This window comes from Lepidothrix coronata, unplaced genomic scaffold (genome assembly GCF_001604755.1).
Source record: "Lepidothrix coronata isolate B3197 unplaced genomic scaffold, Lepidothrix_coronata-1.0 Scaffold238, whole genome shotgun sequence".
NCBI lineage: Eukaryota > Metazoa > Chordata > Aves > Passeriformes > Pipridae > Lepidothrix > Lepidothrix coronata.
In genome coordinates, this window is record NW_016690418.1 from 658,667 (window position 1) to 681,166 (window position 22,500).

General features: G+C 42.7%; 1 protein-coding gene across 3 annotated transcripts in view; it reads right to left on the bottom strand.

The window, feature by feature from the left end:
- ZEB2 (zinc finger E-box binding homeobox 2) overlaps positions 1–22,500 on the bottom strand; it is a 116,764-nt gene that overhangs the window by 4,190 nt on the left and 90,074 nt on the right. For all 3 annotated transcript variants that reach the window (XM_017834736.1, XM_017834737.1, XM_017834738.1), the window contains 6 exons: positions 22,006–22,077; positions 15,487–15,675; positions 14,575–14,789; positions 11,963–12,071; positions 9,141–11,110; positions 6,957–7,137 (listed from right to left, as the gene is read on the bottom strand). In XM_017834736.1, the coding sequence (XP_017690225.1) occupies positions 6,957–7,137; positions 9,141–11,110; positions 11,963–12,071; positions 14,575–14,789; positions 15,487–15,675; positions 22,006–22,077 (2,736 nt within the window). The remainder of the gene's footprint in view (positions 1–6,956; positions 7,138–9,140; positions 11,111–11,962; positions 12,072–14,574; positions 14,790–15,486; positions 15,676–22,005; positions 22,078–22,500) is intronic.

A 22,500-nucleotide genomic window follows, 5' to 3' on the forward strand; every position in this document is an offset into this window, starting at 1 on the left:
CCTAAGCTTGCACACATACAGGGTTTCCTTTTTTCCCTTTATTTTCCTTTACAGCAAAATTGAAAATTCAAGCTTGATATATTGAATTTTGGCAGTATTGCTCGCATGATCTGTTTCCTAAACATGCATTTATGCCAATTTAACCTGTTGGTTAAAAGTCAAGCTTGAAGAAAACTCTGGGCTTTGAGCTGTAAATGTACTTTGGGTTTGAACCTCCAGCCTTGACCTGGGGATGCACCAAATCCAGAGCTGAGGCAGCTCTACCTGCAATTCAGGGCACAAGTTTAGCCATGATGGGGAAATCCCACGGTCTTAGCTCAGGAGATTTTAGCACGATCAAGTCACTTACTCAAATTAGCTTAAAATCCCAAAGCACTCTGAGCCTAAGCCCCTCCTCAAACCCCAGCACTGCCAGAAGAAAACCCTCAGGGGTGAGGTGGGAGCTTTCCCAGCACTACCAACCACTCAATGGGATGCAGCCCTGCCAAGACCCAGCTGTCCTGCTGAGCCCCCTCAGAGCAACACATTAATGTTCGCTTGCTAATACCTCCACAATTACTAATTTTGTTCCTTTTTTGGTGCTCATAGACTTTCTGCTTTTCCTCAGCACCTTTTTCTGTGTCCTCCTAACTGAACTGCCCACGCTGTCTCAGTCCCTCCCTCTGACTTACTTTTCCCTAACATCAACAAGCCCAACACCTGTCTTGTTCCACTTCTCCACAGTGCCACTCCTGCTCCATTACTTCAAATTCCCTGATTAATTTTTTTTTTTCATGCACACTACATTTGATGCTCACTACACCCTTCTCTGTCCCATCCCTGGATACATTTCAGGTCCAACTGGATGAGGTCCTGAGCAACCCGATCTAGTTGAAGATGTCCCTGCTCATTGCTGGTGAGTTGGACTAGATGACCTTTAAAAATCCCTTCCAGCCCAAACCGTTCCAGGATTCTTACCCCCACAGTTGTGCTCCATCCAGCTATCCATCACTTTCCTCTCCTCAAACAGAAGTCAACCACCTCCACTGCTTCTCACCCAGACTTGCCTCCACCCACCCTCCCCGAGGCTGGGTGATGCCCCTCAGTCTTTGCCTGCTTTGCTCATCCCTTCCACATGGCATTTGTTCATCACTGCACCTCCCACTCGTGCTACCTGAGGCCTCCCCCCAGGCAGAGGTAGCCTGGCAGGGAACCATCCATATTTTATAAATTAATTTAGAAATGAGACTATTAAAATACTTCATATTTTCATATTAATTTATATTAGTATTAAAAAGGCCACACTAGAGCTATTTAGTCTACCACATCCATACCAAGGCCTCAGTTTTGATCTGAGGGAACCTGACAGGCTGAGCAAAGTTCTTTGTTCAGACACCACACAACATACCTTAGCAGTGTGCAGTGTGCAGCTGTTACAACACTAATTGAAATATGTTTTCAAATGTATCAGGTTTCTGAACATTTGCAGAAGAATTATTTTCTTCCCTCCATGTGCAAACCCCAGTATTTCGGCCATTTAAAAGGAGTTTTTAATCCCTACAGTGCGTTAATAGGCCATAAAATAAAGCTGAAGTAAGGTATTTTACACTGGGGATGGGGATAAGTCTAGAATTGTAGGTGGATGGGGAGATCCTACAACTGTAGGTGGATGGGGAGGACACACAACTTTAGGTAGTCCTGGAATCCTTGAATAGTTTGGGTAGGAAGGGACCTTAAAGTTTATCTTGTTCCACCCCCCTGCCATGGACAGGGATACCTTCCACTATCCCAGGTGGCTCCAAGCCCTGTCCAACCTGGCCTTGAACACTTCCAGGGATGGGGCAGCCACAGCTTCTCTGGGCAACCTGTGCCAGGGCCTCACCACCCCTACAGTCAAGAATTTCTTACTAATATCTAATAATATCTTCCTAATATCTAATATCCTAATACTTGAAAAAGCCCACTCTATTTTTCAGTTTGAAGCCATGACCCCTTGTCCTAGAGCACTGTCATGCAACGTCATAACATTCATAACACTGGTAGGGTAGAGATAAGCCAAAAAGAAGCAGATTGGACAACCCGCTCCACAGGTTTTCCCAATCTCATCTGAGAGCACCTATGTCATCCATGAGGGATGGAACTAGGAGAGAGGAACCCAAGGCAGCTCCCAGAAGGGCTCACAAAACACTTGTGTTTCATCGAGTGGAGGCATGATGTAAATGCCACATTTTGCAGTGAAACTAAATGACAAATCTCTCTCAAATATCTAAAGGAAACGTTTGGGCTTTCTTCATTTTATCTCACAAAAGAAGTTCCCACAGGGGCCCACGCTCAATCTACAGAGGGGAAATTATTACTGATCTGCTTGCAAAGTCTCTGAAATTGCATTTCTGTTAAAACAAAACAATAACAACGACAAATCTCCAACAGTAGGTATCTCTCAATCTTCCTGGGCTAAAAGTCTTTGACTGAAAAGCTCTGCCTTTCCCATTTGCAGTGGTATAAAAGTCACAAGACGTCAGATCACAAGCCGTCACTGGTCCCAGACTAAATATCAACCCCCTTTTGCCTAAGGCAAGTGGGTCTTTTTTCAGTGGGAGGGGGCCAAACAGGAATCCCACTCTTTGGAAGAAAGAAGGAAACATTTTTGTGACAGTTTGTTTTTATTTTTTAAAGGCAGTTCTTTTGAAGCTGCTCGGGGGGTTGGATGTTAGATGTAGTCCCAATGGAGATGGATTAGTGGCCAGAGCACAGAAAAACGGTCAAAGGTGCAAGATAAATGCAATTTATATATAATTGCCCAAGCTGCACCTGTTCCATTTTCAATAGGAGACCTTGTCTACAGAACGAATTTCACAAGCATAGAATACATCCCTTTTTTTTCTTTATTTGAGTGTAAAATGGGGAATTCAAAACTTGTATCAGAGTAAAGTAAGAAAAAATAACCTTTAAATAGCATGTAAATTTTTTATGAATCAAGCTCTAAATAAAGAAAACTCCCAAGCTGGGAATTCAAAATACTAGCCAGAGAGAGCTGATTTGCTACCAGGCTCAAGAACAATATTTAGTTTACAGAATCAATCTGGAAATAAAACTAGTGCTTGCATCAGCATGAAAGCTACAAAAATAAAAAAGAGGTCTTAATAAAATATACAGTGGAAAAGGAAAGGATGAAAGCACTAGCACAGCTATGAGGCCCTCGACAGCCCACACAAGTAATAAAATAGAATATGATGTAATATAGAACAACAATGAAAGGATTTTAAATTTCTAGGTAGGATTCTGAAAAACTGTTTCCAGCTTTTGTTGCAGAGCAGGCAGGCTAAGAGTTCCCTTGTGAAGCTCCGATAAAGCTGGTGTGTGGTAGACATGGGCGTTGGCCACGGCAGAACAAATGCTAACCTTCACCTTACTTCTGAATCAGTGCTGATAACCAAGGGGGGGACTGGACCAGGAGCCAGGATATTCCTCTCTTTCTAGATGCTCCATTCTTTTTGCTCTCCCGCTCACTCACCCACTCCTGTTTTCCCTCCTCACCAGCAGCACAAAGATTTTCTTGCTCGCCAGAGCACCGATGCTTTGCCATGAAGGCAACCAACTTCTTCACCTTTCATAAGGAAAGTGTCTTGAACCCTGTGCTAAGCAGCTTGGAAAAATCTGAGATTAGACACATGCCCTGTTGGCTCAACTAATTTCAGCTTGACCAAATTAGGACGTGTCCATAAGACTTCACAGGAAGATCATGTGAGCACTGAATTCCTGTGCTACCTGCCATGCTCTGCACCCTAATTACAGTGCAGCAATCCCTGGCTTTAAAGAAATAGGACCTTTTGAAGCTTACACTCTAAGAGGGACATATAACTTCCCTTAAAATTAAACAGTATCCACAAATTAACTTGGCAGAATTTGGTCCTGCAACAAGCAGTGGCCTCTACACTAAATTTCAGATGAGCCAAAACCAACGTAATTCGCTCATTGCAGTAACGCAATGAATTTTCCATCTCCCATTGCAGAATACCATCAATACCACATAAATTAAAAACTATGGATTGTGAAATTTAGGGCCCTTTTTCTACTGTGCTCAAACTGTGGCAGGCATGGGGTACAGAGGTGATCACAGAGCAACTTGTTCTGCGGCCTCATGGTCCTATCAAAAGTTCTTGGGTTGACACAAAGAACCAGCTAAATCCTGCATTTCTTACCCTGGCAGGGAAACTCAGCTCCACTGCAACTCCTAAAACATTTCCGTTTTCTCATTTACAGCACGTGATTAACAATAAATGATAACTAAGGCATTGGTTGCAATAGTGGACCATGAGAAGAGGTGACAAATAAAAATTTGATTGTTCCAATATCAGAAAAAAGTCCTAAGAAAGCACCTAGATTCTTTTTACGCAGGAAAACACCCACTATTTCTGCTTCTCCAGGAAAGACAGGAAGTGTTTCAATTCCTCCTAAAGCACATTTTTTAATGAAGTTACAATGGATTAGATGATCAGCTGGTCAAAAAAACACCAGAAAAGAAAAGATCAGAAAAAGAAGCTCAGAAAATGTCAGAAAAGAAGCTCTTTCTCCTTTCTAGGTGTCAAAAAGTTGACTGAAAACCTAGACCTGCTCTTACAATGACCCCAAACGCAGAAGGTGGTGTTACTTTCAATTTGGTTCCTTCCTGCAGTGTCACACCTATGCTATTAATGCAGTTACAAGCTTTACCTGAAACTACCAAATTAATTTGCAGTTCTCTTAAGACACACCCGAGTCATTAGCCAAAGTGCCAATGCAGTGTGCCTCCTGAAGGCTGTGCATCAGGTATGGAGGTCTTCAAGCTCCCAACCACCTCCACCTAACGCTAATGCTATGCGTGGAGGCTCCATAAGAGCGAACACATCCGTAATAACACTTCCCACTTCACACAGCGAGTTCCATCGCAGGATTTCAGCCTGCATGAATTCATATTTACAACGCCCCGGAGAGGCGGGCTGGTATCATTTCCCTCTATTCCAAAGACGGGCGAAGGTGAGAGAAAGATGAAGCAACTTGGTATGATTCTCAGAGGAAGTCTGTGGCAAGGCAGAGGAGAAGCTCGGAGCTCTCAGCCCCAGAGCCTTTGCCACGAGACTATCCTTCCCGTCTCGAAATGCCATGCTCAGGCTTGATGAGGTGCTGCACCTCTATTGTATTGAATATGACACCGTATACACGTTCTGGATCATAAGGCCGAGTCCCATAAAATTGATGGACATAAAGTTGAGAAACCAAAAGGGACAGAGGAAAGAAGGAGAAGAAGCTGCAGCGCTGCAGCTGTGTGGCATTTCTCTAGGCAGTAGGTTCCCGTGCTACTTCAAGACCACAACATATTTTTGCTTTTACGAATGCAGTTTATTTTGCAAATCAAGGTGATTGCACACATTTCAGCTTGTCAAATTTTCAGCCTTTCAACCATATGTCTGTCGACCTTATGGACTACCAACTTTATGGGATTCAACCATATGTCCAGATCCCGATATATATGAAGGCCAGTTCTAACATAAGAGCTTTACGGTAGTAGTGTAGTAAACCATAATGTTTGCAGATGGCTGTAATAAAATCATTCAGGAGAGGAAAGGTGCAGGGACGTAAAGCCTTCAAAGCTCCTTCTCCTGAATAAACAATTTGATCTGAATAATGTAGTGGGAAGCACATTCCACCAATGAACTGGTTGATCTAGTCCAAAATGTTGCTTTTAATTTTCTTTCCTAATCCCACGTGTATTTTAACTTCCTTTTGTATTTTCCTTTGTGGGATTAGCTTAGAATTTGGAAGAAAAGTATAAGGAAAAATAACAAAGTAAAGGATTTTGTTTTAAAGGCACAGTCCACTTCTGAATTGTAAATTTTTCATCTGTGAAATGCCAAATGGTTATGTGCGGCCTGGAAGATGTATTAATAGAGAGGTATAAGGTTTTTACTGTCACATGGTGAGATTGAAGGATGATGTGACTTGCTTCATTTCCTGAAGTGGGACTCAGCTTTCAAAGTTAAGGAAAGTTTCCTCCTGAGTAAGCTTTTTCTAACTATAGGAAGTTGGAGTTTGGTTTATGTCCTGCTGCACAATAACTCACGTGATAATTCACATTCCCTTTGTCTAACATAACTTGATATCTCTATTATTTGGGAAGCTCCGGTCCCATTTTCCCCAAACTGAAACATGCTGAGCCGATGTGTCCCTCTCGGAGAGCTCTGCCCTGGCTGACAGTGGGGAAGGGAGCACTGTCTGTAAGGGGAACCATGGCCAGCATAGGTGTGATGGAAGGTCTTTTTCAAACCAAAACATTTTTTAAGCTGACAATCCGTGGTGAGCTTTGCCAAACTTCCTCGAACTAGACAAAAATCAGTTCCTACTCATGAAAGAAGGGAACTTTCCCCAGGCATTAACTGGGAAGTGAAAAAGTGAACTGCAACCTGCCTGTGCTGCTGGCTTGCAAAATCACAGCAAGAGAAACCCCCCTGAGCTGTTTACTTTCAGATAACTCGGCTAGAGCCAGCTCTTCTGCTGCTAACGTCAAGTTTTTCTATTGGAAGTTTTTCTATTGGATTAAATGGAGCAGGGTCAGATAGTGTCTAAGAAACGAGAAATACACTGTCACCGTTCCTCCCCATGTCAGACTCTGTGCTGACCAAGTTCCAGCATTTTCTGAGTGCTAGGGCCTGTCTCATTCCAAGAAGGCTTGTCCTGAGAGATGCTGAGTGCCACAAATGCCATCATAATCAGCCTGAAATCTTGCGTGGCACTTACTGACATTCAACCCATCGCATCCAACTGTCTTTCACCAAGCAACAGCCATTAAGGAAAATCAAAAAGTAAGTTGAACCGAGCAAAACAATTTTTGAAAGCCTCAGCACCTGCCAAACCCTTCGTAGCACAAATGTACTCATGAAAGACTGTGAAGAACACAGCGTGAACCTCAACCCTCCCCTTGGCACTCACGGCCACCCTACCTGTGTGCTCGTATTTGTGTCGCAGCAGGGAACTGCTCTTCTGGAATGTCTTGTCACATAAGTCACACGCGTACATGCCACTTTCTGTCTTCTTGATCTTCTTTCGGGACAGACAGGAGTCGGAGTCCGTCATGTCGTCGAGGCCGGACATGTAGTCTGGGGTTCCATCAAGCAATTCTCCCTGCGAGGGAACCACTCGTCAGCGACACCACTGCCACCACCGCTCCTTCCCATGGAGGAACCAACCACCCAGAGAAATTAAAATCATGTCCCCTTAGGATGGTGATCGCTCTTAGCTTAGGGACCCACTGGCAATGAAACTCTGTGTAAACAACGAAGACCTTTCCACTTCTATGCCTCAAACCAACGTTCTCTCCCTAAGCACTCTGCAATAACATGGTTTACACAAACCAACAGCGTTTGCCACATCAGCACTAAATGTTTTCAAGGAGCAGAAAGTGCAAAGGAGAGGCCCTTCATGGCCACCAAAAGGTGTTGTAATATTTTACAGAGGTTAAGTGTAAGCAACAGCTAAGGGATCACTCCTTTCAAAACACCAAAACTTGGATGTATTCTGTATCTGTGGAAAGGTTTTAATTGAATTTTATATTTAGGTACAAATGTTATTATTATGCAATCCATTTAAATGTATGTCTCCCGACTAAAGGCCTCAAGCTATATTTTTATATTTAATTTTGTAATTTGAAATAGGGAATATTAATAACACTTTTTATCAATGTTCTATCTATGTTAAAACAGCCTTCAGCATTAAGCAATAATGAATGTGGATCAGTAAATTATTAAATTTCTTGATATTTATTTTGTCTTGATCCAAAGAGAGTGCAAACTTGCATGATAACATACATTTCCATTTGCTATCACACAGTTCAGTTTTCTTAGACTAGGTTTGCACTAATTAATATTAGAGAAGATTAAATAGGCTTAAATACATTTACAAAGAGGGCAGATGTACTGTAAATTGGAATAGTGGAACAGCTGTTATGGAGGTGCAGTGCTATTTATGCTCCTATTGTGCAAAGAGGGATTACAGTCTGTAATGTAAAACCATACCTGATTTTCACATTTGAAACTATAAAACATTTACTAGTCAGTAAAATTACTAATAGACCGTAACAGGACATAGGGGAACAGGCGCAAATGTAAAAAGAAATTATTAATCTATAATCAGTTAATCTCATTTAACTAAACTCTGTACATTATATCGGAATACACCCAGCAAAAAGCTATAAAATTATGAGACTTCTGTGGAGCTGCTCTTTGCTGTAGCCATGCAAGTGACGAAATCCTTTGCTACACCTGCATTGAGTCTGGGACAACCTGAGGGAAGGATTAAGGATTGTACCCAGGCACGAAGAAGTGCTGACCCAGATTATGTGTCCAAGGAAAGACTTTGCCTGCGATTAAGGGCCCTGGCTGCTACCTCTCCAAATAATTTCATTTAATCTCTGCGTTTTTTCAAAGCTGTTCCAGATGACTGGCAGGATTAGAGGACTGGTAGTCTGAGAAGGGCAGCAGGAGGGCTGAAGGAAGGGGCTACAGGTCAACTTTTTTCATCCCCAGACATTCACGAGAAGAGAGAACACCTTTCCCATACACAGTGGGTGAACAATCCCCCAAAAACATGAAGAAAGCAGCTTTGAGGGCTTTCAATGGCATACAGTGGCTATGAGGCCATATGGACCTCTGCTTAGAGGAATACAGCTTTGCATCCAAGTGTGGGAATGACCCCCAGGGGGTCTCCCACTGCTCCTTTTCCCCACGGTGAGATGTAGTTATGCCCTGAAGAGATAAGTTTCCCTATAAAGTTTTCTTTTTTTTCTTTTTCTCTGGGATGGGATTTTTCATGGACATTATTATTATTATTTCCATTTAGATACCAATCTAAGAAGAAACAGCTGCACTCTTAACAGAATAAAACCATCAAGCATTATTATACTGTTCAAAGTTACTGGTAATGCTTCTGAATCCAAGCAGAGGTACTTTTAAGGTAACTACAGTTCATTTTCCAACTCCACCACATTTTTGCAAGTTCAGACTTAAATAAACTCTGCTAATTTTGTCAGAAACGTTGACTACAGCTTTGGGGTTTTTCTTCTGTAAGAGGACAGATCACAAAATACTAAATTCGAGCCTTTCAAAGGAAAAACAGCTGCAACAATTTACCTGAAATCCTTGTTTCCGCTGGTACTTTCTCCTTTGCTGCATATCGGCAAAAGTAGCTGCTCCAGTTGGGTAGGTATAGGCCATATGTGGTAGGAAGCTCATCTGATCTAGTCCTGGGTATGGTCGCAGCCCAGGAATACTGGTCTGGACTGGTGGCATAAAAGTGGCAGGGGGAAATGCGCTCTGTGGTGGAAGTGTTGTGTATAAAGGTTTGGCACTAAATGGGTTCATACCAAATACTGGGTTAGTGCTTTTATCCAGATTATTTGAATTAGAAAACTCCTTCTTGATAAAAGTCAAGTTCAGTGGCTCATCTGAATTTTCAGATGATGAAGAAACACTGTTGTGTTCTAAATTTACACTATTAGATTTTGTTTTGTTCTTTGTGGCTATAATACTTTTGGGTTCCTTCATTTGTTTTGGTAAAGACAAGTCCAAAGGCTCAGCCTGAAGCTCCTCAGAAGAGAAACTGTTTGGAGTGTAAGAACTACTGTGGGAGTTTTTAGAAGATGTGGAAGAAAGATTTAAAGGAGAAGGAGTATTGCTCCTAGAGTGGTCCAATTTATCAACTGGCTTAATATTGGTAAAATGAGGAGGTTTTGTTAGCCTGAGAGGAGTATCACAATTAGTAACACTGTTATGGAGTTCAGCTATAGATGGTGAAGTTATAGAGTCCACAGGCTTTATTGGAGATCTGGCTGACAAAGAGTCTTTAGTGGGAGTGTTGTTGGTGGCAGCCAGCGCCACCTTGGCACTGGCCCTTTCCAGTGATGGTGACCTGGAACTTGAATACTGGTAGACTTTTCTTTGTTCAAACCATTCCTTCACAAATTCCTGAGGAAGGCCAACAGCAATGGAAATTTTCAGTAGTTCATCAGAGTTGGGTTCCATATTCATAGCATAATATGCTTTAAGTACAGACATGTGGTCCTTGTATGGGTTGATGGGGCTAGTCATTCCTTTCTCAGAAAGTACTGATGACAGCAAGAGGGTTTGCTTATCAAACACTCCAGGTTTGTTGGGAACCATGTTCTCGTGAGGCTGAAGGACTGCCTTGATTTCTTCGTTCATTTTACACAGGTAACGCTCATGCTGATGCAACGGAATGGGACCAGGAAAGCTTTCTTTACAGAACTGGCATGAAAATGGAGTGGATACGTTGTGGTTCTCTATCATCTTGTCTTCAGTTACCAGGTCTATTAGGGTTCGCAGCTTCTCTTTTTTAATGTTATTGAGCTGCCTCCTCGAGTCTGTGGTTAAGCTCTGGAGGCAAGCTTTGGCTTCATTGACTTTCTCTAATGTGTAGTCAATAATACTTTTAGTGGCACCATTATGACTTACTACTGGAAGACCCACGGGGGGAATATTGGGGGAGGTAACTCCTTGTTCCTCGGCTTGAGAGCATGAATCCTTCATGTGGTAAACCTTCAACTTGGAGATCTCTTCAGCCTTGCAGTCCATTTTCTGCCTGGAAACCGTGTTGTCCACAATCTGTAGGACCTTCTGCACCTCGCTTAAATTACTGCCTACCGCAGGAAACCCGAGCAGTGGTGCTTCCATCCCTACACCTAAGTGCTGCATTGGACTCTGAGCAGAAGCGTGAACTCCTAAGGGGCTGGTTGCTCCAAGTCCACCATTCATAAAAGGACTAGTTGCACTAAACCCATGTGAGGCCATAAGAACCTTGTATTCATTGAAATCTAGTGGTTCTGTTTTAATTTTCAGTAGGCCTGTTTGTTCAGACATACTAAGTGGTTTGCCATTCTCCAGCTTGTTTCTCAACTGTGTAATGGCTGAATTAGTAGGAGAGGAAGATACAGAATTAGGAGAAGAACCCGTCTTGATATTGTTTCTCATTCTGCCATTCACAGAGATCAAACCAATACACTTCTTGCTGCTGATGTGCGAACTGTAGGAGCCAGAATGGGAGAAACGTTTCTTGCAGTTTGGACACTCATATGGTTTTTCACCTAAAATGATAATTAAAACCAAATGTTAACTATCATTGTTGCTGCCATAATTGCAAGCGATCACATTTGATGTCTAACTGATCGACTGTGTGTCCACTGATTAACAGCGAGGGAATTCTAGGAATAAGGCCACACATGACCACTGCTTTACCCTCCTTTTTCTACGGATCTTGAGGTCAGTTTGGACCCACGGTCTCCAGCTGGCAACGACCATCAAGGTATGAGACTGGCTCCAGACTGACCAGGGCAAGTCATAGGTGAATACCCTGTGGGGAAGGGAGCAAAATCAATTCAAGAATGTTCAAATTGGTTCCTCTTTTTTTTTTTTCCCCGCAAAAAATGGAATTTTCACTGGATATGAGCACGGTGTGACACACTGAGTCCTGCTGTTAGAACCTGGTAGAGTTTGTGCTTGGGCAGAGCCTGGTGACATTTTGTGTGCTGAATGCTGTGTCAAGCAGGAGAGCCAAAACGCCCAAGTCATTCAATCTGAGACGCTTGGTGCTCACTCGTTATCGGAGAATATGAGTTGTATTTCACTCAGGGGGACTTTTTGTTTTGGAAAACATAATGGACTGTTCAGGTTCCGACTGCACGGCAATGAATGAGCGCTTCTGAACTCAAACTGCCAAACGATCTATATTATTTGCAGGAAGCTTTACTATTTCCAAATCTTTCAGCGAGACCGTGGTATTAACAGCATGATAAATGAGGATGACTCAGATATCACTTATGAAATACCTTAGTAGCTCCAAGAAGCCAGAAGCAGAACTGTGTAAATTTTAAGCGGTCTTTAAAACTCAGCTAATTAAACAAAATGCAAATGAGCACACCAGCACCTCCGCTACTCACCACTGTGAATTCGCAGGTGTTCCTTCAGATGGTGTTTATATTTGAAGGCCTTGCCACACTCAGTGCATTTGAACTTGCGATTGCCTGCTCCTTGGGTCAGCATTTGGTGCTGGGAGAAAAAGAAGGGAAAAAAAAAAGAGATACCAACATGAATTTTATGCAAGAGAAGCCATGAATTTCAAGCTTAAAAAACAAAAATGAAATTAATGTGGCTCTGAATTCGTCAAGCGGACCAAAAGGTCTGCATGTACATTTATTTGTCTCATCAGTGTTGCAATAAAAATCAAAATGTTGGCAGTAAACCGAAACAAATGAGAAAGTACTTTCACATGAGCATTCGATATTTGCTTTAGAATTATTTCCTAAGTCTCTCATCAGAAATGTGTTGCTTTAAGGTATCTTACGATGAGAGAAACAGTTTTATAAGAAGATTTGTGGCTCTTAATATTCCTAGCAGATTCTGAACATGTGGGACTCGGCTTGTTTAAAAATTCGGTTTACTGCGTGTGGAGGAAAGAGAGAAACACTGTCGTTAGTGGCATTTCGTGTAAGATTTAGTTCATTATCAAGCAGAAGAGACTGCGTCTTCAGCATGAGCTGCTGCTGGAAATGTTTTTTAAAATCACGGAGCAGCAGGAAAGACTTGAGCTACCTTTTGTGCCATGTTTTCCCCCAGTGCTCTTCTAAGGGGTGAGGGAAAGTTGAAAGTTAAAAATGGTGTAAAGATACAATCAAAGGCAGCTGACCTTTTTGCAACAAGCAAGAAAAGCCCCATGACTTTGAATTTGGAGAGGGGAAAAAAAATAATTAATTAAAAACATAATTATTATCTTGATAACAACGTAGCCAACCATGCTGGATGCTCAAGGTAGGAGGTCAGCCTTTTGCAGGCAGCCACGACACAAAAGTCTTTTGCAGGGGCAGGGAGGGGGGGGAAAAGGGGAAAAGAAAAAAAAAGAAGGGGAAAAAAAAAAAAAAAGGCAGCGCCGAAACGGTATGACAACTGCGAGGGTGTGCTGCCTCTTCCCACATTCCTGGCGAGACAGATGGTGTTACATGGGACACAGGGAGGTTTGTTCAAACAGCAGCAACCTTCAAAGATCAAGCAGAGCCCAGCCCGCCGCGCGCCATTGAGGGACCCGCGCTCATATGTTGCTGAGTTGCATAAACAAACAGCAACAGCTGTTTTGTCTCCCCCCATCGCCCTCCGAGGACTACTATAAACTTTAGTTGTGCCACTGTTAATATGATACAATCATTTTAATTTACTAATTGTAAATGCCATGAGCAAATGAGGGGACTTTTCAACACCAAAGCTACCATTCATAATGCGCCAGTACCAGCGCGCTCTCGCATGTGAAATTTCAGGCGGTTACGTTGGATAAATATCGAGGCGGGTTTTTTTCCCTCCCCTGGTGTTTTTAATGATACGAAGCAAAAGAAAGAACCTTATAGTGGATCAGGTTGGGAAAAATACACATGTGTTTGTCTACTGGAAAAGCCATGGGAAGGAAAGAATAGGAGAAAGCGCTCTAGAATCATTTATATTGATTTAAGATCAAGCAAAAGATACGGTTCTCTTAAAAATGCTAATTGCAAAAATCGCGTGATTAGGAAGATGTGTGTTTGCCTAAATGCATTTACCTTATGCTGGGAAAAACCTACCAAGAGAAATACAGCTGATCATAATTTTCAGGTTTTTAAGAAAAATAAATACTTCATAAAGCCTTTATAATTTGACACAATGCACACATCTATTTATTTAACTTTTAACCACGCCATTTGAGTTTCCATTACAGCCCTCCTCAAGATGGGTTTTCAGAAGTAATTCTCCAGTGAGGAGTAGCTTTCATGCTCGTGTGTAAAGAGTTTTGTGGCACAGGTCTATCCCCAGCCTGTTTAGGAACACTAGGGAAGCTCAGTCACCTGTTTAAGACACGCAGGATTTCCTTAAATGCGGCACTGATATAATATTACACGTATCCCATTGAGGAAAAAACTACTTTGATTTATTGCAGATACGCTGCCGGGCTATACAGATGAAAGCCATGCCCAATTCTAGTGGCACAATCACAAATGATAGCCTAGACGTACTGTAGGAAGAGCTCTTCTCAAAATGTGTAATTATGTTTAACAAACGATTATACAAAATGCGCGTAATTTCATGGGATTGAAAAGGTTCCTCAAAAAGTAATGAAAAAATATTAGCGGATCTTTTAGTACCTCTTGGAGTTCCTATCTGCAACACTGCAAAGTAAAACTAGGTGAAAAATGGAATTAAAATTGCTGAGATGTTTAATAATGTATAATTAAAATGCTACAGTTTCATTCACTTTTTGAGGAACATAAAAACGAAACTAAAGTCAAGTTAAAGTGCAAATAAAATTTCTAAATTAGAAATTAACACACTCATTCGATCGTGAACATAAGACTATTAAATCATATTAGAAGAGACCATCAAAAAATCATTTAGACCTCAATTAAAGCTATTACCATTAAAAGATCTGCATCTTCAAAATGCCATGAAAAATTAATAATGATTGCCAATCAAAGCAATATCGTTTCTCTAAGGGGTTATTACAGAAAGAAATCACTTAAAACCAGCCCCCCACCTGATCTGTCCCTGGCTTGTGTGTCACCATATGCCGCTCGAGCTGGGTGCGGTAGGCAAACGTGTAGTTACAGAGAGGGCACGAGAAGTTCTCCTCGTTCTTCTCGTGGCGGTACTTGATGTGCTCCTTGAGGGACGTCAGGCGCTTGTAGCCCCGGTCGCAGTAGGGGCAGGTCAGCAGTTGGGCGAAGGCATCTGGAGTTCCAGGTGGCAGGTCTGCGCCCCGGGATGGGGGGGGGGAAAGAGAGGCAGGCCAAAAGGTCAGCAAATCAATGGCAGCTCATGGGCTGATTGCCCGGGATGGTATGAGAGGAATCGCCGCAATCTGCTGCCCGGGAGGGAGGGACGGTGCTTCCAACCGGCGGCGGGAGGCACCGGCACCCGCGCACGCCCACGGCAGACTCGCAGGGCCCGCTCCGGACCCCGCCGGGAAATTAATTACGGGCATCACTCCTCCCGCAGACCTGGCTGGCTGGAAAACTAAGAAATACTTTTCCTGATCAATTGGCAATTTGCATTCCAGCCCCAGCTCATTACGTTACTTATGCCATTGACCCAATCCTTCCAACCGACGCTTCTCCAATTATTTATCAAGGCATTGGAGAGCAATAGGCCGGCTGCCCCATCTCTTGTTGCATTAAAACTCTATTAAAACTCCCCAAACTCCCAAGCAGAGCAGCAGCCTTTCTCCCGTTTAAATTCAGCTCTTCAGTTCACCCACCAAATAATACAAATGTGCTGACTAAAAAATCACAATACACTGAAATTACAGCCCCAATCTTTGCTCATGAAATTCCATGCCGCTGCAGCTGTTCTCCAATTTTTAAGGTAAACACCCAGGCATGTAGTGCATTTATAATTGCAACAGCTGCACGAGGTCAGGATACTGGCTAAAAATGAATTACAGCCTCACCATTTTCTTCTTGCCCATTGGCCTCTGGAGTGCCAAGGCGAGACAGTTCCTCGGGGGCTTCAGGGTAAATAATGGCTGTGTCGCTGCGCTGCAGGTACTCCGCTATGCTGACTGCATGTCCATCCCCTTCCTCCAGTTTCCTTTTGGCAAAATATTCCTCAAAGTCCGACGTGCAATTTGCGTTCTTCACTAAAATGAGAGAAGGGGAAAAGAAAGGGGGGTTGAGTGAATCCTCTCCAAGAGCTTGGGTTCGTCACATTATGCATAGGTTGAGTTGATGTGCTTGAGCTGCAAGGCAGGGGCTGCAGCTGGATCCTTGCTCTCATCGGTCTTGCTCCAGCTTCTAATAAAATTAATGTGGGCTTTCCACCAGCCTGGATGGAAGTAAGGGCAGGTAGTTAAATTAACAAGAACATGGGCTCTACGGGGCAGCAGGAAAGTTTATGAGCCTTGGGTAATGCAGGTAATCTTTCATTGCTGGAACCTGAACCTTTCAGAGGGCTCCTGGGGACCCACAGCTTTTGGCATGAGCACAGCTTAACCTACAGGACTGAGCTCAGCTGCCCCTGGATCCCGCAGACCCCGAGACAGTCCCCACATGGGAGGCGGTAGTTGCAGGTAGTAAAAGGCCAAAATACTTCTCCAAGACAGGTCCTGCCTCCGGTTGCTCTTCCACGGCAGGCACAAGAAGAGAATTGTTCACATCTTCCCTTATGTTTTTTTTCTCCCTGAAAAGTTAACTTACAATGGGAGAATAGGTTGTTTTTAAAAAAGTATCGCTTCAGGATTTCTACAAATAGAACCACATGTTTGAGACCATAACAGGGATACCAAGCCTCAAACCACTTTGACAGTCCGTACAAGAGTTTTCCTTCTTTTCCTTAAATGTAAACCTAATTTTTTTATTGTCCATGCAATGTCCATGAAACATAATATATGCTCAACCACAAAACATCCTGTTACTAAAAATGTGCTTTTCTCCTCCATGTAAGAACAGTGCTTAAAGAAAAGACATTAAAAACTCTCTGATGTTATAGACAAAAAATAATATAATTATACTAGAAAAAAAAAGAAGCTGATGATTTTCTTTCTCTAATTATTTTTTTGTTTGTTTATTAACAAGTCTTGGAAGACACAGTTGGTGGCAGGGTACTAATGAGACTTGTTTTTAACTGACCATAAATGAAAATAACAGCTTATGATTGATTAAATTTTTAATGTATTTCTGCTCAGGTGAAATAAGAAAACAAGGCAACGCCATAAACTATTCCTTAGTTCATGTAAAAGTAAAATATTAAATGTCATGACTCTGCTCTCAGTGATGCCAGGGAGCAGTATGGAACAAACTCGTGGAAATCAAAGGGGTTATGGTTTGTAACCACTGGAAATGAGAGATTAACCAGCTCCTTGGTGTTTAGAAACGGGTAAATGCTTTGCTTCAGTTTCCTACAAACATGCAAGGTGATGCTGGCAGTGAAAACAAGACGTGACCTCTGACTGGGTCACAACTGGGAACCTGAAGCACCTGATTTGAAGCGCTGATCTCGGCGTCATCGATAAAAGTAGATATCCGTCTCTGCAAACCTCATCCCTTTAGCCGATAAAATCAAATCCTCTGGCTGAGACAAATATGCCCTATTTTTCATATGAGCTGAGCAGCTTCTCAACTGTTCTGCAGCATTTTAGTGACAGTGACCAAATGGCACAGGGCACGGGACCCTGGTTTCGGAAAGAAACTTCTGTTCCTATTGAAGCGGTTTTGCAGGGAATAGCTACACCACCACAGAGCTCCTCTTGGTCCTTCTGTAGTTCCTGTTATTTGTTATTAGCATGAGAAACAATATCTCCCCTTCTAACTCCAAAATAAAGCAGCATCTAGAGAAGAGGAGTGTGAGCGTGGAGAACAAGACTGAGTACCTTACCTCCATTTTGTTGCTGGGAACAAAATGGTGGTTACTGAGTACACCTTATGCACAGGAGTATCAGAGTAGGCTTAGGACTTCTTGTTTTTATCAGAAAAAAGCTGAGGCATTACTTTTTACACTGGAAAGCCACCTTTTCATTCCTCTTGCTATGCCCAGATCTTCCAAGTGTTGCAAGATCATCCACCTTAACACTACCCCTTCTCCACTCCTTCTCTTGGCTTAGCAACAGATCCAAGGAAAACAAGTTTATTTTTACCAAATTTAGGCCATGAACCAGTAAGTGCTATCTGTGAAGCAAGGAAAGGGAGTTTTTCTCCAGAGAGGAGAAATGGGAGCAGGAAGGGGAAAGGGTGGGATGGCTCCATGGGATGGTTCCATGTGTCCTCCTTCTCCTCCAGGCAAGCTGGGAGGTTTTGGAGTTTGCAACTGCATTTATAGTATGGGGATTGAAGCCACCGAGCAAGGCCTGAATTAGTAGTAGGAGCTTCCATCCCAAACTCGAACCCAAATGAGGTTCTTCCTTCCTGCCCCCAAGTCTATCTGGAGGCTGATCCAAGAGGCTGTGGAGGACTGCTGTGATTATTACTGGCCTCGGCTTCCTAATTCTCTGGATTATGTAGCTCCTATGTCTGTGCATGCAATCCAGGAGCTAAAGCAAATGTTTATGTCTACATTATAAACCCCTAAAAACAAGGGGATTTAGTGGAAAAGCTGACAGATCCTTAACTGAAACAATACAACCAGTGCTGCAATGCTGCAGATTGACACAAATAGTGAAAGGTGACCATGTGGATCTGGTTTCTCACCAGTGATGTTACTGACAATTCAGACATGGCTGGAAGCTCACCCAGTGTTACTAAAAAGACCCATCTGATAACCATTAGGCTTCTCTCTCGATTTCTGGGGTGAAGACTTGCTTCCCCACTCCATATCCTAATTTATTTTCCATGCACAAAGCCATGTTCCCAGGCTCCTCGTGGGCTGACACTGCACACACATTGCACATTCCCTCCTGCAAGGCAAGAATTTCAGCGAGATCTACGGTGTGTGACCTCACCAAATAAGTCTTTTTTTAATTAATTATTGGAGCCTGGAGAGCAGAAATATTTTCAGGTCCAAAAGCTGATGTGGCTGTGTCACATAAAATTAAAACGCATTAAGGAAAGCTATCTTTGGAGGCATTTAGGACCTTTCAAGATAAAGTGAGAGAGAGGTTCAAGGAGCTTGGGAGACCAGTTATTTTGTGTGGGAACTCGTCCTGTGAGATGGTGATAGCTGCCCTTAATCGCAAACAAAGCTAATAAAACCACAGCCTTCATTAGCCAGGAAGCGAGAGGCCCCCATTGGTACACACAGATTACAGCCTGAAAACGGCCTGTCCTCCAACCTGCCAAGTTTTACTTCTGTTTTCCTCCCCTTGAAAGTTTTCCTTTCCCTTCTTTAAATTACATTAAAGAGATCTTTACTCGAAGCCTGTCAGATGTTAGCAACCAAAACCGGGAAAATTTTTCTGTTTGTTTAGAGAGATTTTGTTAATCTATTTTCTGCAAACATCCCACTTGCAATAACCATAACAGGTAGAATAAAATAAAACATAAGAAGTTTTTCATTCACATTTTAAAAACTTCTTCTGCTAAATGTCACTTCTTCAAGTCACCATTGCAGAACTCCCCAGAAATGTTTACGAATTCATTTAGCAGGACCAAAGCATAAAATTTTCACTCTAATGGTCACTTTTGCATTTCTACCATAAAGTTTCCATGGCTCATTATAAAAATGCAGCTGATTAATGTATGGATAACAAGATTTCTTTTTAAGTACCGCTAGGAAGTGGCCACTCTGACAATAGCAGAATAATTTAATGGAGACTTTTTCTTTTCGTTTTCTTTCTCTGCTAATGACTTTCTGCAATGAATTTGATGCTAAAAATGCGCCACAGTTATCACATGCACCTACAGAAACTTGGTGGTTGGATGTATCTGAATGCACTTAAAAATGTATCTCCTATCTCTGTGCTCAGCCCAGGTCATGGAGCACTGCAAGATCTGGTGTCAAGAGGGGGAGGCACGTTGTACTAAACAAGAGTGACCTCCTTGGCCCATCTGGAAGAACCCATGTTAATCTGTAGGAAGCCCTAACTGGCTTTCCTGGAGACCAGAAGGCCACCGTGGAATGGCTTTTGCTGAAGACGGAGTCACTGATCCAACTTTTTTCCTTGGGTTGAATCTCAGCCTCACCTCAGCTACGTTACTGAACATCAGTATTAAAATCCTCTACTACCAGCAGGGAAAAATTGAGGCCAAACACTCAAGACAGGCCCAAAGCCTATAGTGAGGCTGAAGCAGAAAACTTTAAACATTTCCAACTTCCATATCTAGGAAGGATCTACAGTGGCTCAGGGACTGACTTCTTCCTTTTCTCCTCAAATAATGGTTGGGGCACCTCAACAGGCAAACTGGGGGAGTTTTTACTCTACATGAAGGATGCTGCAGCTCCTCATAGTCACCTGGCATCTTCCACTCATGATGAACAGACTGGTAAAGCCTTTTAGTTTATCAGATTATTTAATTAAATGATCTGACATTGCTCTTAAAAGACAATGGAGACAGCAGTGATCAGAGAAACATGTTCTACCCAACATGCTGAGGCATCAGCAGCCTCTGAAGGAGCCTCTGAACACCTCAGTGACAAAAGATTTGAATTAAATACTAGCGGAGCACTAGGCAACTCATGATGCTTACTTGAGCAAGCCACCCGTTGCAGCTGGAGTAAAGAGGAGCCTCAGACTTTTGCACAGGACATTTGAGGAAGGAAGGAATTCCCAGGTGCAACACCCAGAGCAGCTTTTGCATTTTAAATGCAGGTGACCTAAATGCAAAGCATTCTTTGAGCCACGAGTTTGCTGTGCATGAAGCTGGGTAGGCACAACCCTTATCTTTTCCTCAGAAAACTGGTTTCAGTAGAGGCAGGACACCCCATGGACCCCAAGCAGGGTTAGCAGAGGGGTCGTGCTGGGGCTTGGTGACACCCTGGCCCCAGAGAATTGTCGCGAGGCCAACACTGAGCTGCTAGACAAGACCATCAGATACTGGAAGGGAAGGGGCTAAGAGGACATGAAGTCTTCCCCTTCAAGCAGACCACATTGCAAGTATGAAAGAGTCAAGACCTGTTATGGTAAGGAAAATATGTGCAAAGGAAGTCACACGGACTGATAGGGGACCTCAAAGGCTCTGGTAATGGTAATTCAGATAAGCATCAAGTCTTATTTCTGAATCAGATGGCTTTTCAAGTCCCAGTTCTCCAAGTGCTAAGCACAATTTGTCACTTTATTACCATCTCTTGGAAATAAAACAAGCTTTTAAAACACATATGTAGCCAGTTCTGCACAGCAACATCATTTAGTACCTACGTAATGATGAACTGTGCCTCGGTGCCACCCTCCTTTCATGCATAATAAATCTAATGGATGAAGAAAGCAGCGACATGGTTTTATTTTCCTATTATTTTCCCCCTCAAGAATGATAAAGTAAATTTTTTGTGTTGCTTAATAAGAGCATCGGGGTTTTATGTGGGTGTTACCAACATTAGGAAAGTGTGAGTAATAAAATGCTTGTGAGACTTAGGTACCACCTTTTACAGTAATACTTGTGGAGGATATTACCTATGAACTAAATCTCACAATGGAATGCATAGAAATGTACTTATACTAGAAAACTCTAACTTTTAACCATGTAAATCTATCTGCAACATCTCAGACTGTGATTAAAGAAGAAACATTGGGTGATGTATGGCATTCAGCTGTGCTGAGGATGGAGTGGGGCCTTTGGAAAGAACATGGTAAACCCCTGAATTCATTTGGATTAGAAAATAGTAACACAAACCTTTTGCTGTTTTGCTCTGCTACTGAAAAAGAAGGAGATGGCTCAGAGGTGATGCCTGTTAAATATCTCTGTCCCCTTTCTTATTCCACCAAATGTATTGATTTCTAAGAGGAGGGGAAAGAAAGAGATGCGGAAGGTGGTGGGGGGGAAGATTAGCCAGAAACATTATAATCTCATAAATATGCATTTAAAGTGTGTGTGTCTGTGTATCTGTGTAAGGGGTTTATGTGTGTCTTGCTGAAAAGATATTTTCAGTGTCTGAAGCAGAGAGACTGTGCACCATGAGGATCTGGGGCTGCCAAGGAGGGTGCACCCCACCCTCATTACCAAGCTCCTTGTAACCCTCTCATTAAAACACTACTGTATCCTGGCTCAGCTACTTTAAACTATCCGAGGTCTGCTCTCACTGGGAAAACATCTCCTCATGCTGCTGAGAACTATTATCTCACAAGGATGCAGCTAAAAGGAGTTGGGGGCTAAAACCTTGCAGGGCATGGGAGGAGCGGCAAGGACTCTCATTGCATGAGCTGGTGGCTGCACTCTTGTGAACAATTTGGGGGGGAGAAACTAAAAACCAGGAGAATTATGCATATTTTTCCGAACTGTCCAACTGAAAACAAGCAATAAATTGTTTTGTCACTCTCACTCTTCATGCACAGCTAGTTCTGCGTGCGACCAAAGGGAAGGGATGCTGGTATCATGCAATACCTTACCTGTACCATTGTTTCCGGTGGTCTGAATTGTGGCTTCAGGCCCCATAGTGTCATAATCTTCCTTCATTTCTTCTGTGGAATAAAGCATGCACACTTTTAGCATGGGCACGTCAGTGAAAGCCCTGCAAAGCTGGGGAGCACACTGCGGTGCCGGGGAAGATCCCGCTAGGGGAAGGAGAGAAAAGGGCTGTTGTGGACCCCTATACAATGGCTTTGTTCTGGGAAGTGAATGAGTTCAGCAGTGCTGGAGGGATGAAAACTTATTTACTTTAAACATGACAGCAAGTGGTGGAAAACAGAACTGTTTGTTCGGAGTCAATGAAGGGCTTTTCCCAATATCAAATCTAATAGGCAGCTGGGTGAGAAAAAGGGAATTTTTTTGTTTTGTTCTCTTTTCTTCTATGTGTTTAAAGGAAATAATCAGTTAACAGACCCTGTGAGGTCTATACCTGGAAGAAAATGCAAATGCAGAAGGAAGATGTAAGACTTTCTTCT